Consider the following 23,349-nt stretch of genomic DNA (forward strand, 5'->3'; position numbering starts at 1 on the left):
AGTCATTCTCATCTCTATGCCTTTTTAAAACTTTTTATTATGAAAATTTAAAATATATACGAAAGTAGACTGAATAGTATATAGAACCTCCTGCTTAAACAATTGTCAACTTATGGCCAATATATTGTTTCTTATATACCCCTATCTACTTCCTCACCTTCTGTGTTATTTTGAAGCAAATCCCATGATCATATTATATCACCTGTAATATTTCTGTTTGTATCTATAAAGATAAGAACCTTTAAAAACATAACTGCGATGCTTATCAAACCTAAAGAGAATAATTCTTCAGTATCATCAAATTTCTAATTATCTCATGAATATCGTAGTGCATGTGGGTGTTTGTGTGCATGTATGGTTTTTGTTTGTGTTTTTTTTTTTTTTTAATCTGGAGCCAGATAAGGTCTATGCATGGCTATTGGTTATGTCTTTCAAATTTCTTTTCATCACTAGGTTTCCTCCTCTCTTTTTTCATTTCTTGCAATTTATTTATTTATTTATTTTTATTGAGGTATAGTTGATATTCAGTGTTTCAGATATACAGCAAAGTGATTCAGTTATATATATTTTTTTAATATATTCTTTTTTCAGATTCTTTTCCATTATATGTTATTACAAGATACTGAATATATCAGTAGTTCCCTGTGCTATACAGTAGGTCCTCATTGTTTATCTATTTTATTTATAGTAGTGTGTATCAGTTAATCCATATTCCCAATTTATCCCCCCACTACTTTCCCCTTTGATAACCATAAGTTTGTTTTCTAGGTCTGTGAGTCTATTTCTGTTTTGTAAATAAGTTCATTTATATAATTCTTTTTAGATTCCACATATAAGTAATATCATATGATATTTGTCTTTGTCTGACTTCACTTAATATGATCATCTCTAGTTCCATCCATGTTGCTGCAAATGGCATTGTTTCACTGATTTTTATGGCTGAGTATTATTCCATTGTGTATGTAGTATATATTTATATACCACATCTTCTTTATCCATTTATCTGTCCATGGACATTTAGGTTGCCTCCATGTCTTGGCTATTGTAAATAGTGCTGCTATGAACATTGGGATGCATGTATCTTTTTGAATTAGAGTTTTCATCTTTTCTGTATATATGCTCAGGAATGGGATTGCTGGATCATATGGTAACTATTTTTAGGTTTTTAGGAACCTCCATCCTGTTCTCCATAGTAGCTGCACCAATTTACATTCCCACCAGCAATGTAGGAGGGTCACCTTTTCTTCACACCCTCTCCAGCGTTTATTATTTGTAGACTTTTTGATGATGGCTATACTGAGTGGTGTGAGGTGGTACCTCATTGTAGTTTGGATTTGCATTTCTCTAATAATTAGCAGTATTGAGCATCTTTTCATGTGTTTGTCAGCCATCTGTATGCCTTCTTTGGAGAAATGTCTATTTAGGTCTTCTGCCTATTTTTTTATTGGGTTTGTTTATTGTTTTTTTTTTAGATACTGAGCTGTATGAGCTGTTTGTATATTTTGGAAGTTAAGCCCTTTTTGGTCACATTGTCTGCAAATATTTTCTCCCATTCCATGGGTTGTTTTTTTCATTTTGTTTATGGTTTCCTTTGCTGTGCAAAAGCTTTTACATTTAATTAGGTCCCATTTGTTTATTTTTGCTTTTGTTTCCATTACTCTAGGAGATGGATCCAAAAAACATTGCTGTGATTTATGTAAAAGAGTGTTCTGCCTATGTTTTCCTCTAAGAGTTTTATAGTATCCAGTCTTAGATTTAGATCTGTAATCCATTTTGAGTATATTTTTATACTCAAATGGTGTTAGAGAATGTTCTAATTTCATTCTTCTACATAGCTGTCCAGTTTTCCCAGTACCACTTATTAAACAGACTGTCTTTTCTCCACTGTATATTCTTGCCTCCTGTGTTATAGATTGACCATAAGTGCATGGGTTTATTTCTGGGCTTTCTATCCTGTTCCATTGATCTATGTATCTGTTTTTGTGTCAGTACCATACTGTTTTGATTACTGTAGTTTTGTAATATAGTCTGAAGTCAGGGAGCATGACTCATATATATTGAAGAAACCAGATCATTTATCATGTAGAGTTTACCACAATTTGTATTTTGTCTGCCCTTGTTCTCTATATTTCCTACATATAAACTAGTAGTTGGCTTAATCTGATTCAAGTTTGCTTATTTTATTTATTTATTTTTTAGCAAGACTATTTTGTAAAAGGTTTTATATTGTTCCATCAGGAGGCATATAGTGTCTGAAGGTTTCTTTTTGTGATGTTAATAGCCACTGATGCTTAATGCCTAAATTCATTGGAGGTTGCAAACAGTAATATTTTAATTCTAGCATTCTTTTTTCACATAGTAGCTGGAATATTTCTATAAAGAGAAACATTTCCTCAACTAATATTTGGTTACTTAGTAATATTGTTCACCTAAGAAAGGTAGGATAAATCCTTTCCCTTTATTTACCCATTTAAAAAAGTAAGTTAGTTTTCTGATGGGCGGAATTTTTTCATAATGTCTGTGTATGTCAAATCATCACAATATACACTTTAAATATCTTACAATTTTATTTGTCAATCATACGTCAATAAAACTGGAGAAAAACGAGTTACTTTTCTCAGTATTCCAGTGGTGGCCATTTAGTTGTTTTTTGCTATTATTCTGAATTCATTATTTTTAGTGATGCTCAAATTGTCTCCTCATTGCCAGTAGTAGTCTCTATAAATTGGCTTCTCTATGCTTTTAATCTTCCCTTAGTCTGAAATCCTTGCTCCCTTGTCTCAAAACATTTGGCTGTTCCCAAAAATCAGATATGCTGTCTCCAAGGATGAATATATGCCATCATTGAGAATAGGAAGAAAAAAAAAAGGAAATGGGCACCAAAAACGCTGCCACAATTTGGAGTAATGGAATGTACTTAGTCTTTTGTGATAACTGCTTAGAGGGAGAGAAGCTCATTTAGATGAGTTCAGTTCAATACATTCATTTTAGAAAACCAATTCATTTACCCTATAATCAAAACTTTTACGTTGTGATTTATTTTGGTAGGACAGTGTAGTCAAAAAAAGTCAATGCTTGATTATAAGAATACATACGTGAGTAATTACGCCCAATTCCAAGTGTTAAGCACCATGAACTGCTGCTGGCTGACCAAGGCAAGTGCATGTGTCAGTCCATGTCTCTGAGCCTCCTTAGCAGTGCATGGGACAGCCTACAACCAGTTCCATTTGGTGTACCATTGTTAATTGACACAGTTATGTCTGCCACCACTGAGGTCTTTATACTTCACACCTTCAGTGAAAACCTGTTCTCATTGTCAAGGGCAGCTTTCCAAGTTTTCTAACTCTCACACCTGTGAATACTCAGTCTCCACTGTCCACTATCATCATGAATACCTTTACTTTGATACTGTAACAAAAATCTGAATTTAAATTGCTGAAAAAGAGAAAAAAATGTACTATGACCTAATAATAAAAAATATTTTTATTAGAGTCACTGTAACACATAAAGTCAAGTTTGATTATAAATTTGGCCTTTGATTTGTATTTACCCTTCTACGGTGGGGGGTGGGAACACCATCATTCCTGTGTCTGTACATAGGCACCATGGCCACTGATTGTTTTCCTGGCAAGCCTTGCTTGTCTTAAAAAAAGAAAAATTGTCTTTTACAAATAAAATTCCAAAGGAAGAAGCACTTAACAAAGAATTTTTCTTTCACAAATGTTATGATTTGGGTATAACAAGCCATATTGAATCCATTGGGTTTTTGGTAATAGATTTCAAAGTACTTCATAAATGTAAATAATATGATGACTAATGGGTCAAGTAAAGTTGGAACATTTTAAATGAGAAAATAGCTGGAACAGTTTTCAGGAAACTTTTCCAGTTGATGTTTGGTCCCCCACAAGGTGTGCATTAACATAAACTTAGGGGAATCACCTCTGGGGCTTGAATTCCCTCTCTGATTTCATTATTACAATATGATTCTTTTCCTTTCACTATTAAGTCATCTCTTAGGGTGATGGGAGCATAAAATAAGTGTAATTTATTTGTATTTGTCTAATCTCCTTTTAACTCAATAATCATTCCATCATTCTGTTTCCTGGTAGCTGTTCAGAAAGTTTTGAAGGGTAATTAGAGTCTAATAATTGACAGGCATGGGTTTACTTGGTAACTTAAAGATATAGAATGTGTTCTGGGGATGGTGAGAAATTAGATTTGGCAGAGAAATAGATGACTCAGCTGGGAGATTCTCTATTACTACACATTCTTAAAATCTAAACATTGAAAGTAATCCATTTATTAAAGTTCATTGAGGATTATGAAAAAAATTCTAAACCCTTTAAAACAAGAATCTGATAATAATTGGAATAAAATCCACATGAGCCATCTATGCCTGGTTCTTTATCCAGTTCTATTTCCAATTCTTGTAAAACATCATTTTATATAGCTCCCACTGTTTCTGTTGAATAAAACTTTTGTAGTCCATTTCTTTAATGTTTTCATCTTAATAATGAGGTTAATGTTTTTCATCAGTTTTTAAAAGTATGAAAGAAGACCAGAAAATACTCAATTTTTATTTTTATTCTTTTATGTTTACAAATGCCAAATTTGTTTGCATAATTTTCACATTTGTAAAATTAATTGTGAAAATAATTTTCCTATAATTTTGAAACTACAAATATTTACAATAAATGCAGTAATTTTCTACCCCAAAAAGTACCTGACTAGGGCTTCCCTGGTGGCGCAGTGGTTGAGAGTCCGCCTGCTGATGCAGGGGACACTGGTTCATGCCCCGGTCCGGGAAGACCTCACATGCCACGGAGTGGCTAGACCCGTGAGCCATGGCCGCTGAGCCTGTGCGTCCAGAGCCTGTGCTCCGCAACGGGAGAGGCCACAACAGTGAGAGGCCCACGTACCGCAAAAAAAAAAAAAAAAAAAAATACCTGACTAACTCAAGGATGTAAAAGTCTAGAGACACTGGGGAATAAAAGTAACAATACAAATTTGTTGAATTATCAGATGTAACAGTGACTTCATGATTTTAATTGAAGGATTCACACATGCTGATGGACTTTACACAGCAATAAAGGGTGCTGTTGCATTTGTGGTGTTTCTCATTCTGGTGCGTGCTGCATATCTCTTCATGGACCTGGTACTTTGAAAGGATACCTAGTATTACAGTATAGCCTCATTTTAGCTCTGCTTTTTGGGCTCTTGACCTGACTTGCCCATACAGGACTGCCCCAGTCTCTCTGTGTAAACATAGGCTGTGTCTTGCAAGGAATGTGGCTCAACACTCAAGCTCTCAGGGGGTGGGAGTGGGGGACTTGTGGCCTAGTGGAGGGCACCACGCACAGAGGTTGCACTGTATGCAAACAAACATACAGAAAACATTTAAAAGGTAAATTATTTAAATGTTTTAAATATCAACTTATTTCTTATAGAAAGTTAACGTAACACCTGTATTGTGCTATATATATAGCTCTACTAGATTTTTGAACTTTCTAAAAACTTATATCTACTGCTGTTCAGTGACTGAGAGATTGCATTTGTACTCCTAGGTTTAAAATCACTCAAAGAATGAAGTTTTCATGCACACATAACAGTTTGACTTAACCACACAGGAAAGATAGATCAAGTGATCAAAGTGTCCAAATAAGAAGCCCTCCTTTCTCAATCCACTGTTTTAGGAAAGAGTCATTCAGAAACCAGCCCACAAAAAATTAACATTAAAAATTTACATTTCAATTCACTAAACAAAAGAAATATATAAGAAATGTAAATAATTAAACTTCAAAATGATTTTTAAAAATTATCCTGTAGCATTTATTCTTCTGAAGTTATTAAAGTTTAAAATCACACTGACACTTTTGGAACAAACTACATGAGAGACGGAGATACAAGGTACTGCTTCAGATTTTCTTATTCCTAAAATTTGTTCAGTCCTCGTTAATTGTTATATATAAACTAGTGACCTAATAGAGATTCATGACTTAAAAGATAGAACAAGGGCTTCCCTGCTGGCGCAGTGGTTGAGGGTCCACCTGCCGATACAGGGGACACGGGTTCGTGCCCCGGTCTGGAAGGATCCCACGTGCTGTGGAGCTGGGCCCGTGAGCCATGGCCACTGAGCCTGGGCATCCAGAGCCTGTGCTCTGCAACGGGAGAGGCTGCAACGGTGAGAGGCCCACGTACCACAAAAAACAACAACAACAACAACAAAAAAAAAATAGAACAAGACAAGCAATTTTAAGTAGTTATATATTTGTCATCTCCATTTTGAGCTATTAAACTCGTACTGAATAAATATTGTGGGCTGTTCTTGATGTTGCTTTGGGAAATTGATCTTTCTGATTTCAGACTTTTCAGAGAAGTTATATTTAGTAGAATAAGATAGATAATATAGCTCAAATACATTCGTAGTTGAAATTCACAAATATAATTAGATTTTAGTACACATTTCTTTTTCTGAATTATCAGCATTTGACTTCTACTGATAAAAAAGAACCTTCTTTTAAAATTTATTTTGTAGAGCCAAGTCACATGAAAGAATATATTCTCTCCTAATTAAACTACTTTATTATTTTTTTAACATCTTTATGGGAGTATATTTGCTTTACAGTGGTATGTTAGTTTCTGCTTTATAACAAAGTGAATCAGTTATGCATATACATATATCCCCATATCTCTTCCCTCTTTCGTTTCTCTCCCTCCCACCCTCCCTATCCCACCCCTCTAGGTGGTCACAAAGCACCGAGCTGATCTCCCTGTGCTATGCGGCTGCTTCCCACTACCTATCTGTTTTACATTTGGTAGTGTATATATGTCCGTGCCACTCTCTCACTTGCTCCCAGCTTACCCTTCACCCTCCCCATATCCTCAAGTCCATTCTCTAGTAGGTCTGCATCTTTATTCCCGTCTTGCCCCTAGATTGTTCAGGACATTTTTTTTTTTTTTTTTTTTTTTTTTAGATTCTGTATATATGTGTTAGCATACAGTATTTGTTTTTCTCTTTTTGACTTACTTCACTCTGTATGACAGACTCTAGGTCCATCCACCTCACTACAAATAACTCAATTTCATTTCCTTTTATGACTGAGTTTTATTCCATTGTATATATGTGCCACATCTTCTTTATCCATTCATCTGTTGATGGACATTTAGGTTGCTTCCATGTCCTGGCTATTGTAAATAGAGCTGCATTGAACATTGTGGTACATGACTCTTTTTGAATTATGGTTTTCTCAGGGTGTATGCCCAGTAGGGGGATTGCTGGGTCGTATGATAGTTCTGTTTTTAGTTTTTGAAGGAGCCTCCATACTGTTTTCCATAGTGGCTGTATCAATTTACATTCCCATCAACAGTGCAAGAGGGTTCCCTTTTCTCCATACCCTCTCCAGCATTTATTGTTTGTAGATTTTTTGATGATGGCCATTCTGACCAGTGTGAGGTTCTATTTCATTGTAGTTTTGATTTGCATTTGTCTAACAATTAATGATGTTGAGCATTCTTTCATGTGTTTGTTGGCAATGTGTCTATCTTCTTTGGAGAAATGTCTGTTTAGGTCTTCTGCCCATTTTTGGATTGGGTTGTTTGTTTTTTTGATATTGAGCTGCATGTGCTGCTTGTAAATTTTGGAGATTAATCCTTTGTCAATTGCTTCATTTGCAAATATTTTCTCCCATTCTGAGGGTTCTCTTTTCATCTTACTTATGGTTTTCTTTGCTGTACAAAAGCTTTTAAGTTTCATTAGGTCCCATTTGTTTCTTTTTGTTTTTATTTCCATTTCTTTAGGATGTGGGTCAAAAACGATCCTGCTGAGATTTATGTCATTGAGTGTTCTGCCTATGTTTTCCTCTAAGAGTTTTATAGTGGCTGGCCTTACGTTTAGGTCTTTGATCCATTTTAGGTTTATTTTTGTGTATGGTGTTAGGGAGTGTTCTGATTTCATTCTTTTACATGAAGCTGTCCAGTTTTCCCAGCACCACTTATTGAAGAGGCTGTCTATTCTCCACTGTATATTCTTGCCTCCTTTATCAAACATAAGGTGACCATATGTGCGTGGGTTTATCTCTCGGCTTTCTATCCTGTTCCATTGATTTATATTTCTGTTTTTGTGCCAGTACCATACTGTTTTGATTACTGTAGCTTTGTAGTATAGTCTGAAGTAATGGAACCTGATTCCTCCAGCTCCGTTTTTCTTTCTCAAGATTGCTTTGGCTATTTGGAGTCTTTTTTGTTTCCATTCAAATTGTGAAATTTTTTGTTCTAGTTCTGTGAAAAATGCCAGTGGTAGTTTGGGAGGGATTGCTCTGAACCTGTAGATTGCTTTGCGTAGTATAGTCATTTTCACAATGTTGATTCTTCCAATCCAACAACATGGTATATCTCTCCATCTGTTTGTATCATCTTTAATTTCTTTCATCACTGTCTTATATTTTCTGCATACAGGTCTTTTGTCTCCTTAGGTAGGTTTATTCTTACATATTTTATTCTTTTTGTTGCAATGGTAAATGGGTGTGTTTTCTTAATTTCACTTTCAGATTCTTCATCATTAGTGTATAGGAATGCCAGAGATTTCTGTGCATTAATTTTGTATTCTGCTACTTTACCAAATTAAGTGATTAGCTCTAGTAGTTTTCTGGTAGCATCTTTAGGATTCTCTATGTAGAGTATCATGTCATCTGCAAACAGTGACAGCTTTACTTCTTCTTTTCCAATGTGGATTCCTTTTATTTCTTTTTCTTCTCTGAATGCTGTGGCTAAAGCTTCCGAAGCTATGTTGAATACTAGTGGTGAGAGTGGGCAAACTTGTCTTGTTCCTGATCTCAGTGGAAATGGTTTCAGTTTTTCACCACTGAGGATGATGTTGGCTGTGGGTTTGTCGTATATGGCCTTTATTACATTGAGGTAAGTTCTCTCTATGCCTACTTTCTGGAGGGTTTTTAATATAAATGGGTGTTGAATTTTGTTGAAAGCTTTCTCTGCATCTATTGAGATGATCACATGGTTTTTCTCCTTCAATTTGTTAATATGGTGTATCACATTGATTGATTCACATATATTGAAGAATCCTTGCATTCCTGGGATAAGCCCCACTTCACCATGGTGTATGATCCTTTGAATGTGCTGTTGGATTCTGTTTGCTAGTATTTTGTTGAGGATTTTTGCATCTATGCTCATCAGTGATATTGGCCTGTAATTTTCTTTCTTTGTGACATCTTTGCCTGATTTTGGTATCAGGGTGATAATGGCCTCATAGAACGAGTTTAGGAGTGTTCCTCCCCCTGCTATATTTTGGAAGAGTTTGAGAAGGATGGGTGTTCGCTCTTCTTTAAATGTTTGATACAATTCGCCTGTGAAGCCATCTGGTCCTGAGCTTTTGTTTCTTGCAAGAGTTTTACTCACAGTTTCAATTTCAGTGCTTGTGATTGGTCTTTTCATATTTTCTATTTCTTCCCGGTTCAGTCTCGGAAGGTTGTGCTTTTCTGAGAATTTGTCCATTTCTTCCAGGTTGTCCATTTTATTGGCATATAGTTGCTTGTAGTAATCTCTCATGATCTTTTGTATTTCTGTAGTGTCAGTTGTTACTTCTCCTTTTTCATTTCTAATTCTATTGGTTTGAGTCTCTTCCATTTTTTTCTTGATGAGTCTGGCTAACGGTTATCAATTTTGTGTATCTTCTCAAATAACCAGGTTTTAGTTTTATTTATCTTTGCTATAGTTTCCTTCATTTCTTTTTCATTTTTTTCTGATCTGATCTTTATGATTTCTTTCCTTCTGCTAATGTTGGGGATTTTTTGTTCTTCTTTCTCTAATTGCTTTAGGTGTAGGGTTAGGTGGTTTATTTGAGATGTTTCTTGTTTCTTAAGGTAGGACTGTATTGCTATAAACTTCCCTCTTAGAACTGCTTTTGCTGCATCCCATAGGTTTGGGTCATCGTGGTTTCATTGTCATTTGTTTCAAGGTATTTTTTTATTTCTACTTTGATTTCTTCAGTGATATCTTGGTTATTAAGTAGTGGATTGTTTAGCCTCTATGTATTTGTATTTTTTACAAATTTTTTCCTGTAATTGATATCTAGTCTCATAGCATTGTGGTTGGAAAAGATATTTGATATGATTTCAATTTTCGTAATTTTACCAAGGCTTGATTTGTGACCCAAGATATGATCTATCCTGGAGAATGTTCCATGAGTACTTGAGAAGAAAGTGTATTCTGTTATTTTTGGATGGAATGTCCTATAAATATCATTTAAGTCCATCTTGTTTAATGTATCATTTAAAGCTTGTGTTTCCTTATTTATTTTCATTTTGGATGATCTGTCCATTGGTGAAAGTAGGGTGTTACAGTCCCGTACTATGATTTTGTTACTGTCAGTTTCCTCTTTTATGGCTGTTAGTATTTGCCTTATGTATTGAGGTGCTCCTATGTTGGGTGCCTAAATGTTTACAATTGTTATAACTTCTTCTTGGATTGATCCCTTGAAAATTATGTAGTGTCCTTCTTTGTCTCTTGTAGTAGTCTTTGTTTTAAAGTCTGTTTTGTCTCATATGAGAACTGCTACTCCAGCTGTCTTTTGATTTCCATTAACATGGAATATCTTCTTCCATCCCGTCACTTTCAGTCTGTATGTGTCCCTCGGTCTGAAGTGGGTCTCTTATAGACAGCATATATATGGGTCTTGTTTTTGTATCCACTCAGCCAGTCTACGTCTTTCGGTTTGAGCATTTAATCCATTTACATTTAAGGTAATTATCGATATGTATGTTCCTATTATCATTTTCTTAATTGTTTTGGGTTTGTTATCACAGGTCTTTTCCTTCTCTTGTGTTTCCTGCCTAGAGAAGTTCCTTTAGAATTTGTTGTAAATTTGGTTTGGTGGTGCTGAATTCTCTTTAGCTTTTGCTTGTCTGTAAAAGTTTTAACTTCTCCGTTGAATCTGAATGAGATCCTTGCTGGGTAAAGTAATCTTGTTTGTAAGTTTTTCCCCTTAATCACTTTAAATATGTCCTGCCACTCCCTTCTGACTTGCAGAGTTTCTGCTGAATGATCAGCTGTTAACCTTATGGGGATTCCTTGGTATGTTATTTGTTGTTTTTCCCTTGCTGCTTTTAATATTTTGTCTTTGTGTTTAATTTTTGATAGTTTGATTAATATGTGTCTTGGTGTGTTTCTCCTTAGATTTATCCTGTGTGGGACTCTCTGTGCTTCCTGGACTTGATTAACTATTTCCTTTCCCATATTAGGGAAGTTTTCAACTATAATCTTCTCAAATATTTTCTCAGTCCCTCTCTTTTTCTCTTCTTCTTCTGGGACCCCTATAATTCAAATTTTGGTGCATTTAATGTCCCAGAAGTCTCTGAGACTGTCCTCAATTCTTTTCTTTTTTTTTTCTTTATTCTGCTCTATAGTACTTATTTCCACTATTTTATCCTCCAGGTCACTTATCCGTTCTTCTGCCTCAGTTGTTCTGCTATTGATCCCTTCTAGAGAATTTTTAATTTCATTTATTGTGTTGTTCATCACTGTTTGCTTGCTCTTTAGTTCTTGTAGTTCCTTGTTAAATGTTTCTTGTATTTTCTCCATTCTATTTCCAAGATTTTGGAGCATCTTTACTCTCATTATTCTGAATTCTTCTTCATGTAGACTGCCTATTTCCTCTTCATTTGTTAGGTCTGGTGGGTTTTTACCTTGCTCCTTCATCTGCTGTGTGTTTCTCTGTCTTCTCATTTTGCTTAACTTTCTGTGTTTGGGGTCTACTTTCTGCAGGCTGCAGGTTCGTAGTTTCTGTTGTTTTTGGTGTCTGTCCCCAGTGGCTAAGTTTGGTTCAGTTGGTTGTGTAGGCTTCCTGGTGTTGGGGACTAGTGCCTATGTTCTGGTGGTTGAGGCTGGATCTTGTCTTTCTGGTGGGCAGGTCCACGTCTGGTGGTGTGCTTTGTGGTGTCTGTGGCCTTTTTATGATTTTAGGCAGCCTCTCTGCTAATGCACAGTGTTGTGTTGCTGTCTTGCTAGTTGTTTGTCATAGGGTGTCCAGCATTGGAGCTTGCTGGTCGTTGAGTGGAGCTGGATCTTGGGATTGAGATGGAGATCTCTGGGAGATTTTCACCATTTGATATTATGTGGAGCTGGGAGGTCTCTTGTGGACCAGTGTCCTGAACTTGGCTCTCCCACCTCAGAGGCACAGCCCTGACACCTGGCTGGAGCACCAAGAACCTGTCATCCACACAGCTCAGAATAAAAGGGATGAAAAAAAAGAAAGAGAGAAGAAGGTAAAATAAAATAAAATAAAGTTATTAAAATAAAAAATAATTATTAAAAAAAATTTTTTTTTAATAATAAAAAAAGAACAAAAGAAGAGAGCAACCAAACCAGAAAACAAATCCACCAATGATAACAAGCACTTAAAACTATACTAAAAAAAAAAAAAAGAAACGGACAGCGAGGACCCTAGGACAAATGGTAAACGCAAAGCTATACAGCAAATCACACATAGAAGCATACATATACACACACACAAAAAGAGAAATAGGGAAAAATATATATATACCGATGCTCCCAAAGTCCACCTCCTCAATTTGTGATGATTCGTTGTTTATTCAGGTATTCCACAGATGCAAGGTACATCAATAAACTACTTTGGATGGTGCCAAACTGACCTTTGCTTTTGAGTTTTATTTGTTTAACTGACTCTAGACAGCTATTAAATTAAAGCCTCCAATTTTCATCTGCCACACTGTTTTGTATTAGTAAGATCAGGAATTGTCCTATGGCTTCCATAACCTTTAGGAGTAGCATTCCATCTTTTTCACCTTTTGCAGAAAGGCCATCCTGATCTCACAGTTAAAGGTATTAGCATAAGTGTTCTACTTCCTTGTTGGAGGGGCCATGGAGAGTGTAAAGGAAACCTGAAAAACGTACCCAGTACAGAGTTGGTTAACACTTAGGCCTAAAGTGGGCTTCCCCTACACATAAGGACACATTCCAACCCTTTAGTCTTTTGAAAAACACATGTGAGGGTAAAAAATAAATGGAGTGGAAAAAATGGTCCTGTCATGCATATGACAAAGTCATTGAAATACTTTTGTTTCTTTTTTATTTTTTAAATTAATGTGCAGTAAAACTGTCCTTCGTTGGCACACAGTTCTGTGAATTCTAATAGATGAATAGATTCGTGTAACCACTATCACAGTCAAGATACAGAACAGTTCTACCATCTTAAAAAACTCTCATGGTATTCCTTTGTAATCACACCTCCCCCTAAATCCTAATCTATGATAATTACTGCTCTCCATCACTTTAGGGTTTTTGTTTATTTGTTTTACCTTTTTGAGAATGTCATACAAATGTAATCATACAGCAGGTAACCTTTCCAGACTGGCTTCTTTCACTCACATACTGCCCTTGAGATTCAGTATAGTTGTTGTATCTATCAGTAGTATCAATACATTCCTTTTTATTGCTGAGTGGTATTCCATTTTATAGATGTACCATAGTTTAAGAATTCATCCATTGAAGGACATATAAGTTGTTTCCAATTTTGGTGATTATGAATAGAGCCACTTTAAACATTTGTGTATAAGTTGTTGTGTGATTGTAAGTTTCATTCCTCTATGATAAATACCTAGGTGTGGGATTGGTGGGTCGTATAAGTCATAAGAAATTACTAAAATGTTTCCAAATAGCCTGTATCATTTGACATTCCCACAGCAATGTATGAGAGTCCCACTAGTTCCATATCCTCTCTGGCAGTTTGTGTTATCAGTATTTTTTATTTTAGCCATTCTAATAGGTGGTTCATAGTCATTTCTATTTGCACTTTTCTAATTACTAGTGATGTCGTATGTCTTTATATGTGCTTATCTGTCATTCATATATCCTTTTGGTAAAGTGTCTATTCAAGTCTTTTGCTTATTTTAAAATTAGCCTGTTTGTTTCTTATTGTTGAATTTGAAAGTTTTTTGTATATTCCGGATACAAGTCTTTTGTCAGATATGTGACTTGCAAATATTCTCTCCCAGTGCATAACTTGTCCTTTCATTCTCTTAACACTACTTTTTACAGAGCAAAAGTTTTTAGTGTGAAGCTTTTTCAAATGAATCATGCTTTTTTTGGTACTGTATATAAGAATTCTGCCTAACTTCAGTACTCATAGATTTTCTACTATGTTTTCATCTTAAGATGTTTTATATTTTACATTTTATATTCAGATCTATGATTCATTTTTAGTTAATTATGGATAAAGTATAATGTTGAGTTCAACTTTTTTCTTTCTTTTTGTGGGGGCAGAGCGTGAGGATATATGACACCATTTGCTGATAAAACTCTCTTCATTGAACTGCCTTTGCAGTTTAAAATAAAATCATTTCAGGGCTTCCCTGGTGGCGCGGTGGTTGGGAGTCCGTCTGCCGATGCAGGGGACGCGGGTTCGTGCCCCGGTCTGGGAGGGTCCCTCATGCCATGGAGCGGCTGGGCCCGTGAGCCGTGGCCGCTGGGCCTGCGCTTCTGGGGCCTGTGCTCCACAACGGGAGAGGCCGCAGCAGTGAGGGGCCCGCGTACCGCCAAAAAAAAAAAAAAAAAAAAATCATTTCACAATATTTGGTTGGCCTCTATAATCTGGATTCTCTGTTCTGTTCCACTGATATACATGTATATAACTTCTCCAGAATTATACTGTATTGATCATAGTAACTTCATAGCAAGTCTTAAAATCAGGTAGTGTAAGTCCTCCAGTGTCATTCTTCTATTTCAAAAGTGTTTTAGCTATTCTAGTTCCTTTGCTTTCCTGTATACATTTTAGAATCAGCTTTTCTATATCTACAATAAATATTGCTGGAGTTTTTATTGGAATTGTGTTAAATCTGTAGATCAATTGGGAAAGATTTTATATCTTTACTATTTTGAGTCTTCCAATCCATGAATATGTTATGTATACAGTATATCTCTCCATTTACTTAGGTCTTTAATAGTTTTTCAACATATAGATTCTGTACGAGTTTTATCAGATTTATACCTAAGTATTTATTTTATTTGGAGCTTTTATAAATGTTATTTTTTTTAAAATTTTACTCCAACTGCATATTGCTGGTTTGTAGAAACTCCACTGATTTTTGTGTAGTAGTCTTGTATTCTAAAATCTTGTCAAGTTCACTTAGTAATTCTAGGAGCTTTTCTGAAGATTTCATGGAGTTTTCTACATGGACAACCATGTCATCTGTGAATCGACATCATTTTATGTCTTTCTTTCCAATCTTCATGCCTTTTATTTCTTTTTCTTGCCTTACCGAGCTGGTTGGGATCTCTAATATTAAGTATAGAGTATGAGTAGTGAGAATGAATATCATTACCTTGTTTCTGATCTTAGGGGAAAAGCATTCAATCCTTCATGATTAAGTATGGCATTAATATAGGTTTTTCATCTGTGAACTTTATTAGGTTTAGGAAGTTTCCATCTATTAACAGTTTGCTAAGAGTTCTTATCATAAATGGATATTGGTTTTTCAGAAGTTTTTTCTGCATCAATTGATATGATCATGTTTTTTTTGTTTTGTAAACTGGTAATACCATTACTTTGATTGATTTTCTAATATTGAACCAACCTTGTAGTCCCAGAATAAACCCCTCTTGGTTGTGGTATATTATTAGTTTCTTATGTTACTTGATTTTTTTTTAATTTATTGGGAGGATTTTTATGTCTCTGTTTTTTAGGGATATTGGTCTGTAGTTTTCTTTTACTGTCTTTGTCTAGTTTTGGTATCAGTAATGATGGTTTCATAAAATGAATTTAGGAGTATTGTCTCCTATTTTCTGTGGTACAAGAAAAAGAAGGAAAAAATGAGGCATTTTTCTTAGTCCCTGTGGGCATTAGGAATTCCCTTCCCATGACTGAAGCCAGAAATAGAGGGTTTCCCCTACTACTCCCTCTATCCACACCTGATGCCCACCTCCAGGTTTTGGGCTGCCCCAGGCTATGGAATATCAGAAGAAAAATGAGAAACTCACTACCTTTTGGTGGTATTTTGAAATCTAGTCATCTTCCCCAGTCTACCTGTTACCATTTACTTTTCAAAATCCTCAAATAGCTGCTCTGTGTAGGTTTTTGCTGTTGTTTGCTTTTTTTTTTTAAATTAAGCTTTGTGCTTTTTTTTTAATTTATTTAATTTATTTATTATTTTTGGCTGCATTGGGTCTTTGTTGCTGCCTGCGGGCTTTCTCTAGTTGTGGCGAGCAGGGGCTGCTCTTTGTTGCAGTGCACGGGCTTCTCACTGTGGTGGCTTCTCTTGTTGCGGAGCATGGGCTCTACAGTGCAGGCTCAGTAGTTGCGGCACATGGGCTTAGTTGCTCTGTAGCATGTGATATCTTCCCGGACCAGGGCTCGAACCCATGTCCCCTGTATTGGCAGATGGATTCTTAACCACTGTGCCACCAGGGAAGCCCTCTGTATAGGTTTCTTAGCTGTAATCTCTCCAGATATTATAGCTGTATAAAGTGGGAGAGACAGGGCTCCATCTTTCCTGGAACCCTGAAGTAATTTTTAAAGAGAGGGAATTGGCAACTAACAAAGAGAAGAGCAAAGTATATTAGATATTTTTGCTCTGGGGTGAAAAGGTGAAAGAAGCTAGGACAAACATTCCTAGGCCTTGAAACTTCATTTATGATAACATTAGAAACAGGAAATATTATGTGGGTAAATATGCATATGGAGTTGCATTAGTTTTTTATTGATGCATAACAAATTACCACAAATGTAGTGGCTTATAGCAATACAAATTTATTATCTCAATCCTGCAGGTCAGAAGTCCAGTTGGGCTTAGCTGTATTCTCTGCTCAGAATCTTACAAGGCCAAAATCAAGGTGTCAGTTGGGTTGGGCTCTAATCTAGAGGCTCCAGGGAAGAATCGACTTACAAACTCATTCCATTTGTTTGCATAATCCAGTTCCTGTCGTCATAGGACTCATGTCCCGAATTCCTTGTTATCAGCTGGCCAGTGCTTCCTTCCCTCAGCTTTAGGGTGCCCATTCCTTCTCACATGACCCCTAACATCCTCAAAGCAGCAATGACATATCATAGACCCCTTCTCACATTTCAAATCTTTCCGACTTCCCCTTCTGCCTCCTTCATGTACTTTTTAAAGGGCCTGTATAATAGATCAGGCCCACCAGATAATCTCTGTTACCTGGGATTTTTATCACACCTATAAAATCCCTTTCAGCATAGCAGTACCTAGATTAGTGTTTGATTCAGTAACCAGGGGAGAGGAATCTTGGGAGAAGGGGGTCATCTTCAGAATTCTGCCTACCACAGAACCACATTAGAAAGCTTCAGGGTGCTCCAACATGAACTGACCAAACATGTACTTCATGCTGAGTTTGAGGCCCAATGCTAAGTATTAAAGGTGAAAAATGTACACTCAAGGATCTTCTCTAATGGTGAGAGACATAATCTCATAAAAAGATACTTATGCAGGGCCAGCTTTATGGAACTACTTCTTGGAGAATGTGCTGAACAGTATCCTGAAGATTATGCATTAGGCAAAGAAAAGGTATATTAGACAAAGGAGCAACATGATCAAAGGTCTTGTGGTATGACATAGCATGGGCTGGGGGGAGTGGGCTCTATAAACTCTTTGATATTTCTGGAGCTTTAATATTTGAGGTGGGCAACCGCTGCAGATAAGGAAAGGCAAGACCTTTTTTTCTATTCTAAGGAGCTTCATCTTTTATCCCATAGGTAAAGAAGAACCATTAAAGAGTTTTAAGCAATAGTGAGCCAATCAGGATCACATTAGAAACAAATCATTTGGAAATTACTCTGGAGACTGGATTAACAGGAATAGGTCTAGACAGAGAAACCTTTTAGGAGGCTTTATATTAGCTGAGCAATATCAAAGGCATGGAGGGAAAACCTGGGGAGTGGCTGGAATGCTCGAGAGAAGGAGGTTGGATTCAAGCAATATTTTGGAAGTAAAATTGACAGAACTGAATCACTGAGTGGGTTTGGACCAGGAAAAGAGGGAATGAAATGAGTCAAAAAGTCAGATTTTTTATTTGAGCCAGTTGGTAGATTAGAGTCATTAACTGAGACAGGGAATGTAGCATGTGTGAGAGGAGGTAATGGATTGTTCTGGATGAAGTGATTTGATGAGCCTGTGGGAGTTCAGTAGGAAGGAAAACTTCATTCATTTTTTTTTCCTTCACTACATCATAAAATGTTTATTTTGTACTTCCTGTGGACCAAACAGTAGTTTTGGCACTCAGAATATTAAGATGTAGAACAGTCCTTATTGTTCAGGAGTTCACAGTTAGCTGGACTATGACGGATACCTAAGCAGTAACTATAAAAATAATATGAATAGGTACCTGATGATGATACAATACACAGGACATTCTGAAAGCAGTGGATGAGAGACACCTCACTCGGCCTCAGGGGTCAAGAAAGACTTCCTGGAGTCTTTGAGACTCAAGGACTGAGTCTCAAAGGACAAGTTAGACAGATAAGCAGAGGTATAGTTTTTTTATTTTTTTGTTTGTTTGTTTCCTGTGTCACTGGGACTACCATACCTGAGATACAAGGATCCATATTGAGATAGTAGTCAACAACTCTCATATATACCATTCCGTGGATGTTTTGCCAGTTTACAGTCAGGGAAAAGGGATCCCTTAGGCTCAGCAGTTAGTATAGGTGGATATTTGGGCAACTTCCTGAGTAGGTCAGTAAACTGTTTCTATGGCTACTTCTGACGCTTAGTTTAAATCTCATGTTATGAATCCAGGCAAAAGCAGATAGCTTCTGGCCCCAATATCTGAGTCTTCTTTCTGCTTTAGCTTTGTTTTGTTTTCCTGTTGTTGCTATCATCTGTTAAGCTTGTTTTTTTTTTTCACTGTGGTAAAAGGTGGTGTTATTTTCTGTGAGGCCACAGAATTTTGAAGCCCTCATAAAAGAATTTGCAGGCAGAGCTGGACAGTGTATGAATCATTTGAATCATCCAATTTCCCTAAAATATTTGCCCACCAGCCTCTTTGAGTACCCCAAATTCTACAAGTCAAAAAAAATTCCTTTCAAAAATGGTGCTGGTATAACTGGATTTCTGCATGCAAAAAAAAATTAAGTTGGACCCCTACCACACAAAGCACAAAAGTTAATCCAAGAGCAATCATAGACCTAAATGTAAGAGGTAAAACTATAAAACTTGTAAAAGAAAGCATAACTGTAAATCTTTGTGACCTTGGGTTAGCAATGTTTTTGTTTTGCTTTGTTTTATAAATTTATTTTATTTGTTTATTTTTGGGTCTTTGTTGCTGTGCACGGGCTCTCTCTAGTTGCAGCGAGCGGGGACTACTCTTCGTTGCGTTGCACGGGCTTCTCGTGGTGGTGGCTTCTCTTGTTGCGGAGCACGGGCTCTAAGCGCACGGGCTTCAGTAGTTGTGGCTCACGGGCTCTAGAGCACAGGCTGAGTAGTTGTGGCACATGGGCTTAGTTGCTTCGTGGCATGTGGGATCTTCCTGGGCCAGGGCTCAAACCCATGTCCCCTGGATTGGCAGGCAGATTCTTAACCACTGCGCCACCAGGGAAGCCCCCTAAGCAATGGTTTTTGGATATGACACCAAAAGCACAAACATAATAATAGATCTGTTGGACTTCACAAAACTTAAAAACTTTCGTGCTGCAAATCATACCATCCAAAAAACTGAAAAGACAGTCCACAGAATGGGAGAAAATACTTGCAAATCCTATGTCTCATAGGGACTTGTATCCAGAATATATCAATATAAAAGACTCATGCTATTTAATAAAAAGACAAATAACCCAATTTAAAAATGAGCAAAGGGTATGAATAGACATTTCTCCCAAGAACATATACACATAGCCAATAACATTAATGCTCAACATCGTTAATCATTAGGGAAATACACATCAAAATCGCAATGGGTTACCACTTCATACCCACTAGGATTGCTGTAATCAAATATGACCCAGCAATTCCACTTCTAGGTAGATACCGAAAAGAATTGAAAACATGTTCACAAAAAAATTTGCACATGAATGTTCATACCAGTATTATCCATAATAGCCAAAAAGTGGAAACAACCCAAATGTGCATAAACTGATAATGGATAAACTAAATGTAGTATATCCATATGATGGAGTATTATTCAGCCATAAAAAGGAATGACATACTGGTGATACATGATTCAACACAAACGAACCTTAAAAACTTGCTATGTTAACTGAAAGAAACCAGACACAAAAAGTCTGATTTTATGTGATTCCATTTATATGAAATGCCCAAAATAGGCAAATCTATAGAGACAGAAATTAGTTTACTGGTTGCCTGAGTGCTGGAAGTGGTGAATGGGTAGGGGCCACTAAGTGGCAAGGGAATTTTTTTTTTCCCTGGTGGTGGTAATAATGTTCTGGAATTAGATAGTGGTGATGATTACACAATCTTGTGAGTATACTAAGAACCATTGAATTGTGTACTTTAAATAGGTAAATTGTATGATATGAGTTAATATGTCAATAAAGATGTTAAAAAACATAATTCCTTTAAATTAGGGTGTTGTTTTCCTGTTTAACTGAATGTAGGGAGCAGGGAACATTTTAGTATTGCAGAAGGGTGACTCAGATGTCTGACCCTTTCCAGTGGACAACTGGCTAGAAGCAGGACTCTCAGAGTTTGCTTAGCCTGATTAGAGACACACCAGGAAAGGCACACTTAAAAGGGATGGTACCCTGAGCGAGCCTGGGTAGCCAGGAGGAAACTCTAAGGTGCTGACGTCTGAGGAAGATGAGAAGAGGTCCTCCTATTGAAAACAGACAGAATATTAACTTAATCTGCTTGATAACTTTGCTCTTCCTAGCTTCATCTGTGATTATGTCTTGTATTACATCAGGCTCCAGTAAAAAGAATACTTGTTAGGTTCAGTTAAACTCAACCATTTATTGAACACATACATATGAGAAACACACTGTGCCAGGCACTGGGTATAAACACGAATGACATGCTCTGCCTTGACAACCCTTACAGTCTTATATCTTATTGATAATAAAAACAGAAGTGAGAAGGCAAAAACAGAAATGATAGGGCCTAGTTAGTTTTAATGTCAGGTGACTAAGTGAGTAAGTGGCAAATAAGGACAACATCCAGTGGATGATACATGTAAAATGGATTTTAAGAAATCTCAGTCTTACATTGGATGAGGTATTTGAAACTTTATCAGTGCAGAGTCTAAGGAAAGATATAGGGACTCTTCTGGGTTTTAGTGGGTCACAGAGGGGAAACAGATGCATATACTTTATCAGAGAGTGGTAGGGGAGGCTACTTCAGTTAATCAGTTGGACAAGTATTCATTAATACCAGTATTCGTGTCAAACATAGTGCTGGGTACTAAAGGAAGCCCTTTTAACCTCGGAAGAAAGAATGTCAGTTCATTAACAAACTGGAAAGGCTGCTTAATTTTACCTCAGAGTGGGAGGGCAGAGGTAGATGTCCGTGTGTGGCCTTTGCTCTGTCAGGAACAGACAGACAGTCACATGGATTGAGACAGGAATGTAGGCATGTAAGTAGTCCAGGGAAACTGTTCCTTCAAGTAACTGCATGGAAAGGTTAGGTGGTAAGTAAAAGAATTATAACATCTGACATCCTAATGAGTCCACAGTACAGGCGTTGGGAAACTGAAATAGGAGCTTGACAGGGAAGTAAAGGCTTATTTTCAATAGGAGAGCCTCAGTAATTTTCTTATCCTTTTCAATTCTATAGCAGACATCAACTTGGATATATCAAAGCCTTTGAAAGCAAACCTGAGTTTTACCAAGCTGGATCAGATAAACCATTTTTTAAAGAAGATAAAAAGTGCACACAGCAAAGAGACCTCAGCCCTGTCAGACACCATGCTGAATAAGGATGAGCTTCCAGCCTCCAAATGTTACCGTGGAAAGTTGTCTAAGCTTAAAGTTCATGGTGATGGAGCACAAAAGATTCCATTTCAAGAAAACGTGTGGAGAACGGTTTCCTGCTTTCAAAAAATTTCTGTTCATACTACTCAGATTGTGGTCTCCATGGAAACTGTCCCCCATCCTAATAAACCGTGCCTGTTAGCATCTTTATCAACCCTCAATGGAAGCCTTAATATCAAAGCAGCGCAAAAAGTGCCTGGTAAGTCACAGAAAAGGGGAGAGGGAGATGACAATGACTTGTTAACATCTAAAACTGCATAATGTTGAAGATTTATATTAAGTAGAGTTTAAAAGTTTCAAGAGCCATTGGAGATTGGGAACATTTCTGGTTTGTTGCCTTATTTTAAAGAAAATGTTATAACAAATCATTTAAGCCTAAGTATGTTAATGCCGTAAACTAAACCGTTCCTATCTACCTCTTCAGGCATGTTCCTACAGATGTCTTTGTAACTGTTCATTCCTAAATTTCTTTTTACCTAAAATAGCTGTAGTGGAAAAACAGCCATTAGAATAGTAGCTTTTAAAGTATGGTCTCAGAAGCAGCAGCAGCAGCAGCATCTGGGAACTTATTAGAAATGCAAATTCTCAGACTCTACCCCTGACCTCCTGAATCAGAAAGTCTGGGCATGGGGCCCAGAAAAGTGTGTTCCGACAAACCCTACAGGTGATTCCAATGTGCTACATTAAGTTACTGGTAACAATTTATTTAAAAAAGAAAAATTGCTCTGGTGGCAGGAATGCTACACAAAATGTGATAGAAGCCAAGGTTCAACTTTGAAAAGACAATGCCATTGAGGACTATCAGGCAGCAACACCTGCAAGGAAAGGCCATGCTTCAGTGCCTGGCTGAGCAAGGGAGCCGTGGACTTGGCAACTGAATGTCCTTGATGGGTGGAGAGGTGAGAAACTAACAGGCAGTGACATCTACATTTTCCTCAACTGTTATGTGCTTTTTCGCACTGAATCAAAAGGGTAGGCAGAAGGAATGTGAGGGGAAGAGAAAAGACAAGGTACAGGTGGGGAATAACCATTTTCAATCACAGAAACTGCTACTGTTAAAGTTCAGGGCATGATGCCAGAAATTTTACTTTGAAAGTAAAAGTAGCAAAAGGAAAACATTTTTTTCTGCTTTAATTTGCAGGAAAGAAGTGGGGCTAGAGGGATAGTGCCGGGGATAAAGTAAATCCTGAAACTGTATGCAACTTAGTTGCTTACCAAAAAGTACTTAAGTGGCAGCTGTAGACTAGCTGTATAGCCAGTTTGGGCACAGTAGTTGAAGAGATAAAGAAGGAGTTTTGTGGTTGAGAAGTATGAATTTTAGGCCTAAAAAATAAATGATTGATTTCTTTCTCATCAGAAATATTTGTGACCAAGCCAGCTAAAAGCAC

At 36.8% G+C, this 23,349-nt stretch overlaps 1 protein-coding gene across 5 annotated transcripts in view; it reads left to right on the forward strand.

The window, feature by feature from the left end:
* VPS13B (vacuolar protein sorting 13 homolog B) overlaps positions 1–23,349 on the forward strand; it is a gene marked incomplete at both ends in the record, with an annotated part of 778,321 nt that overhangs the window by 572,053 nt on the left and 182,919 nt on the right. For all 5 annotated transcript variants that reach the window (XM_079722541.1, XM_079722545.1, XM_079722542.1 and 2 more), the window contains one exon: positions 21,765–22,160. In XM_079722541.1, coding sequence (XP_079578667.1) covers positions 21,765–22,160 — 396 coding nt within the window. The remainder of the gene's footprint in view (positions 1–21,764; positions 22,161–23,349) is intronic.

Source organism: Hyperoodon ampullatus, assembly GCF_949752795.1.
Source record: "Hyperoodon ampullatus genome assembly, chromosome: 17".
In the NCBI taxonomy this organism is placed as follows: domain Eukaryota; kingdom Metazoa; phylum Chordata; class Mammalia; order Artiodactyla; family Ziphiidae; genus Hyperoodon; species Hyperoodon ampullatus.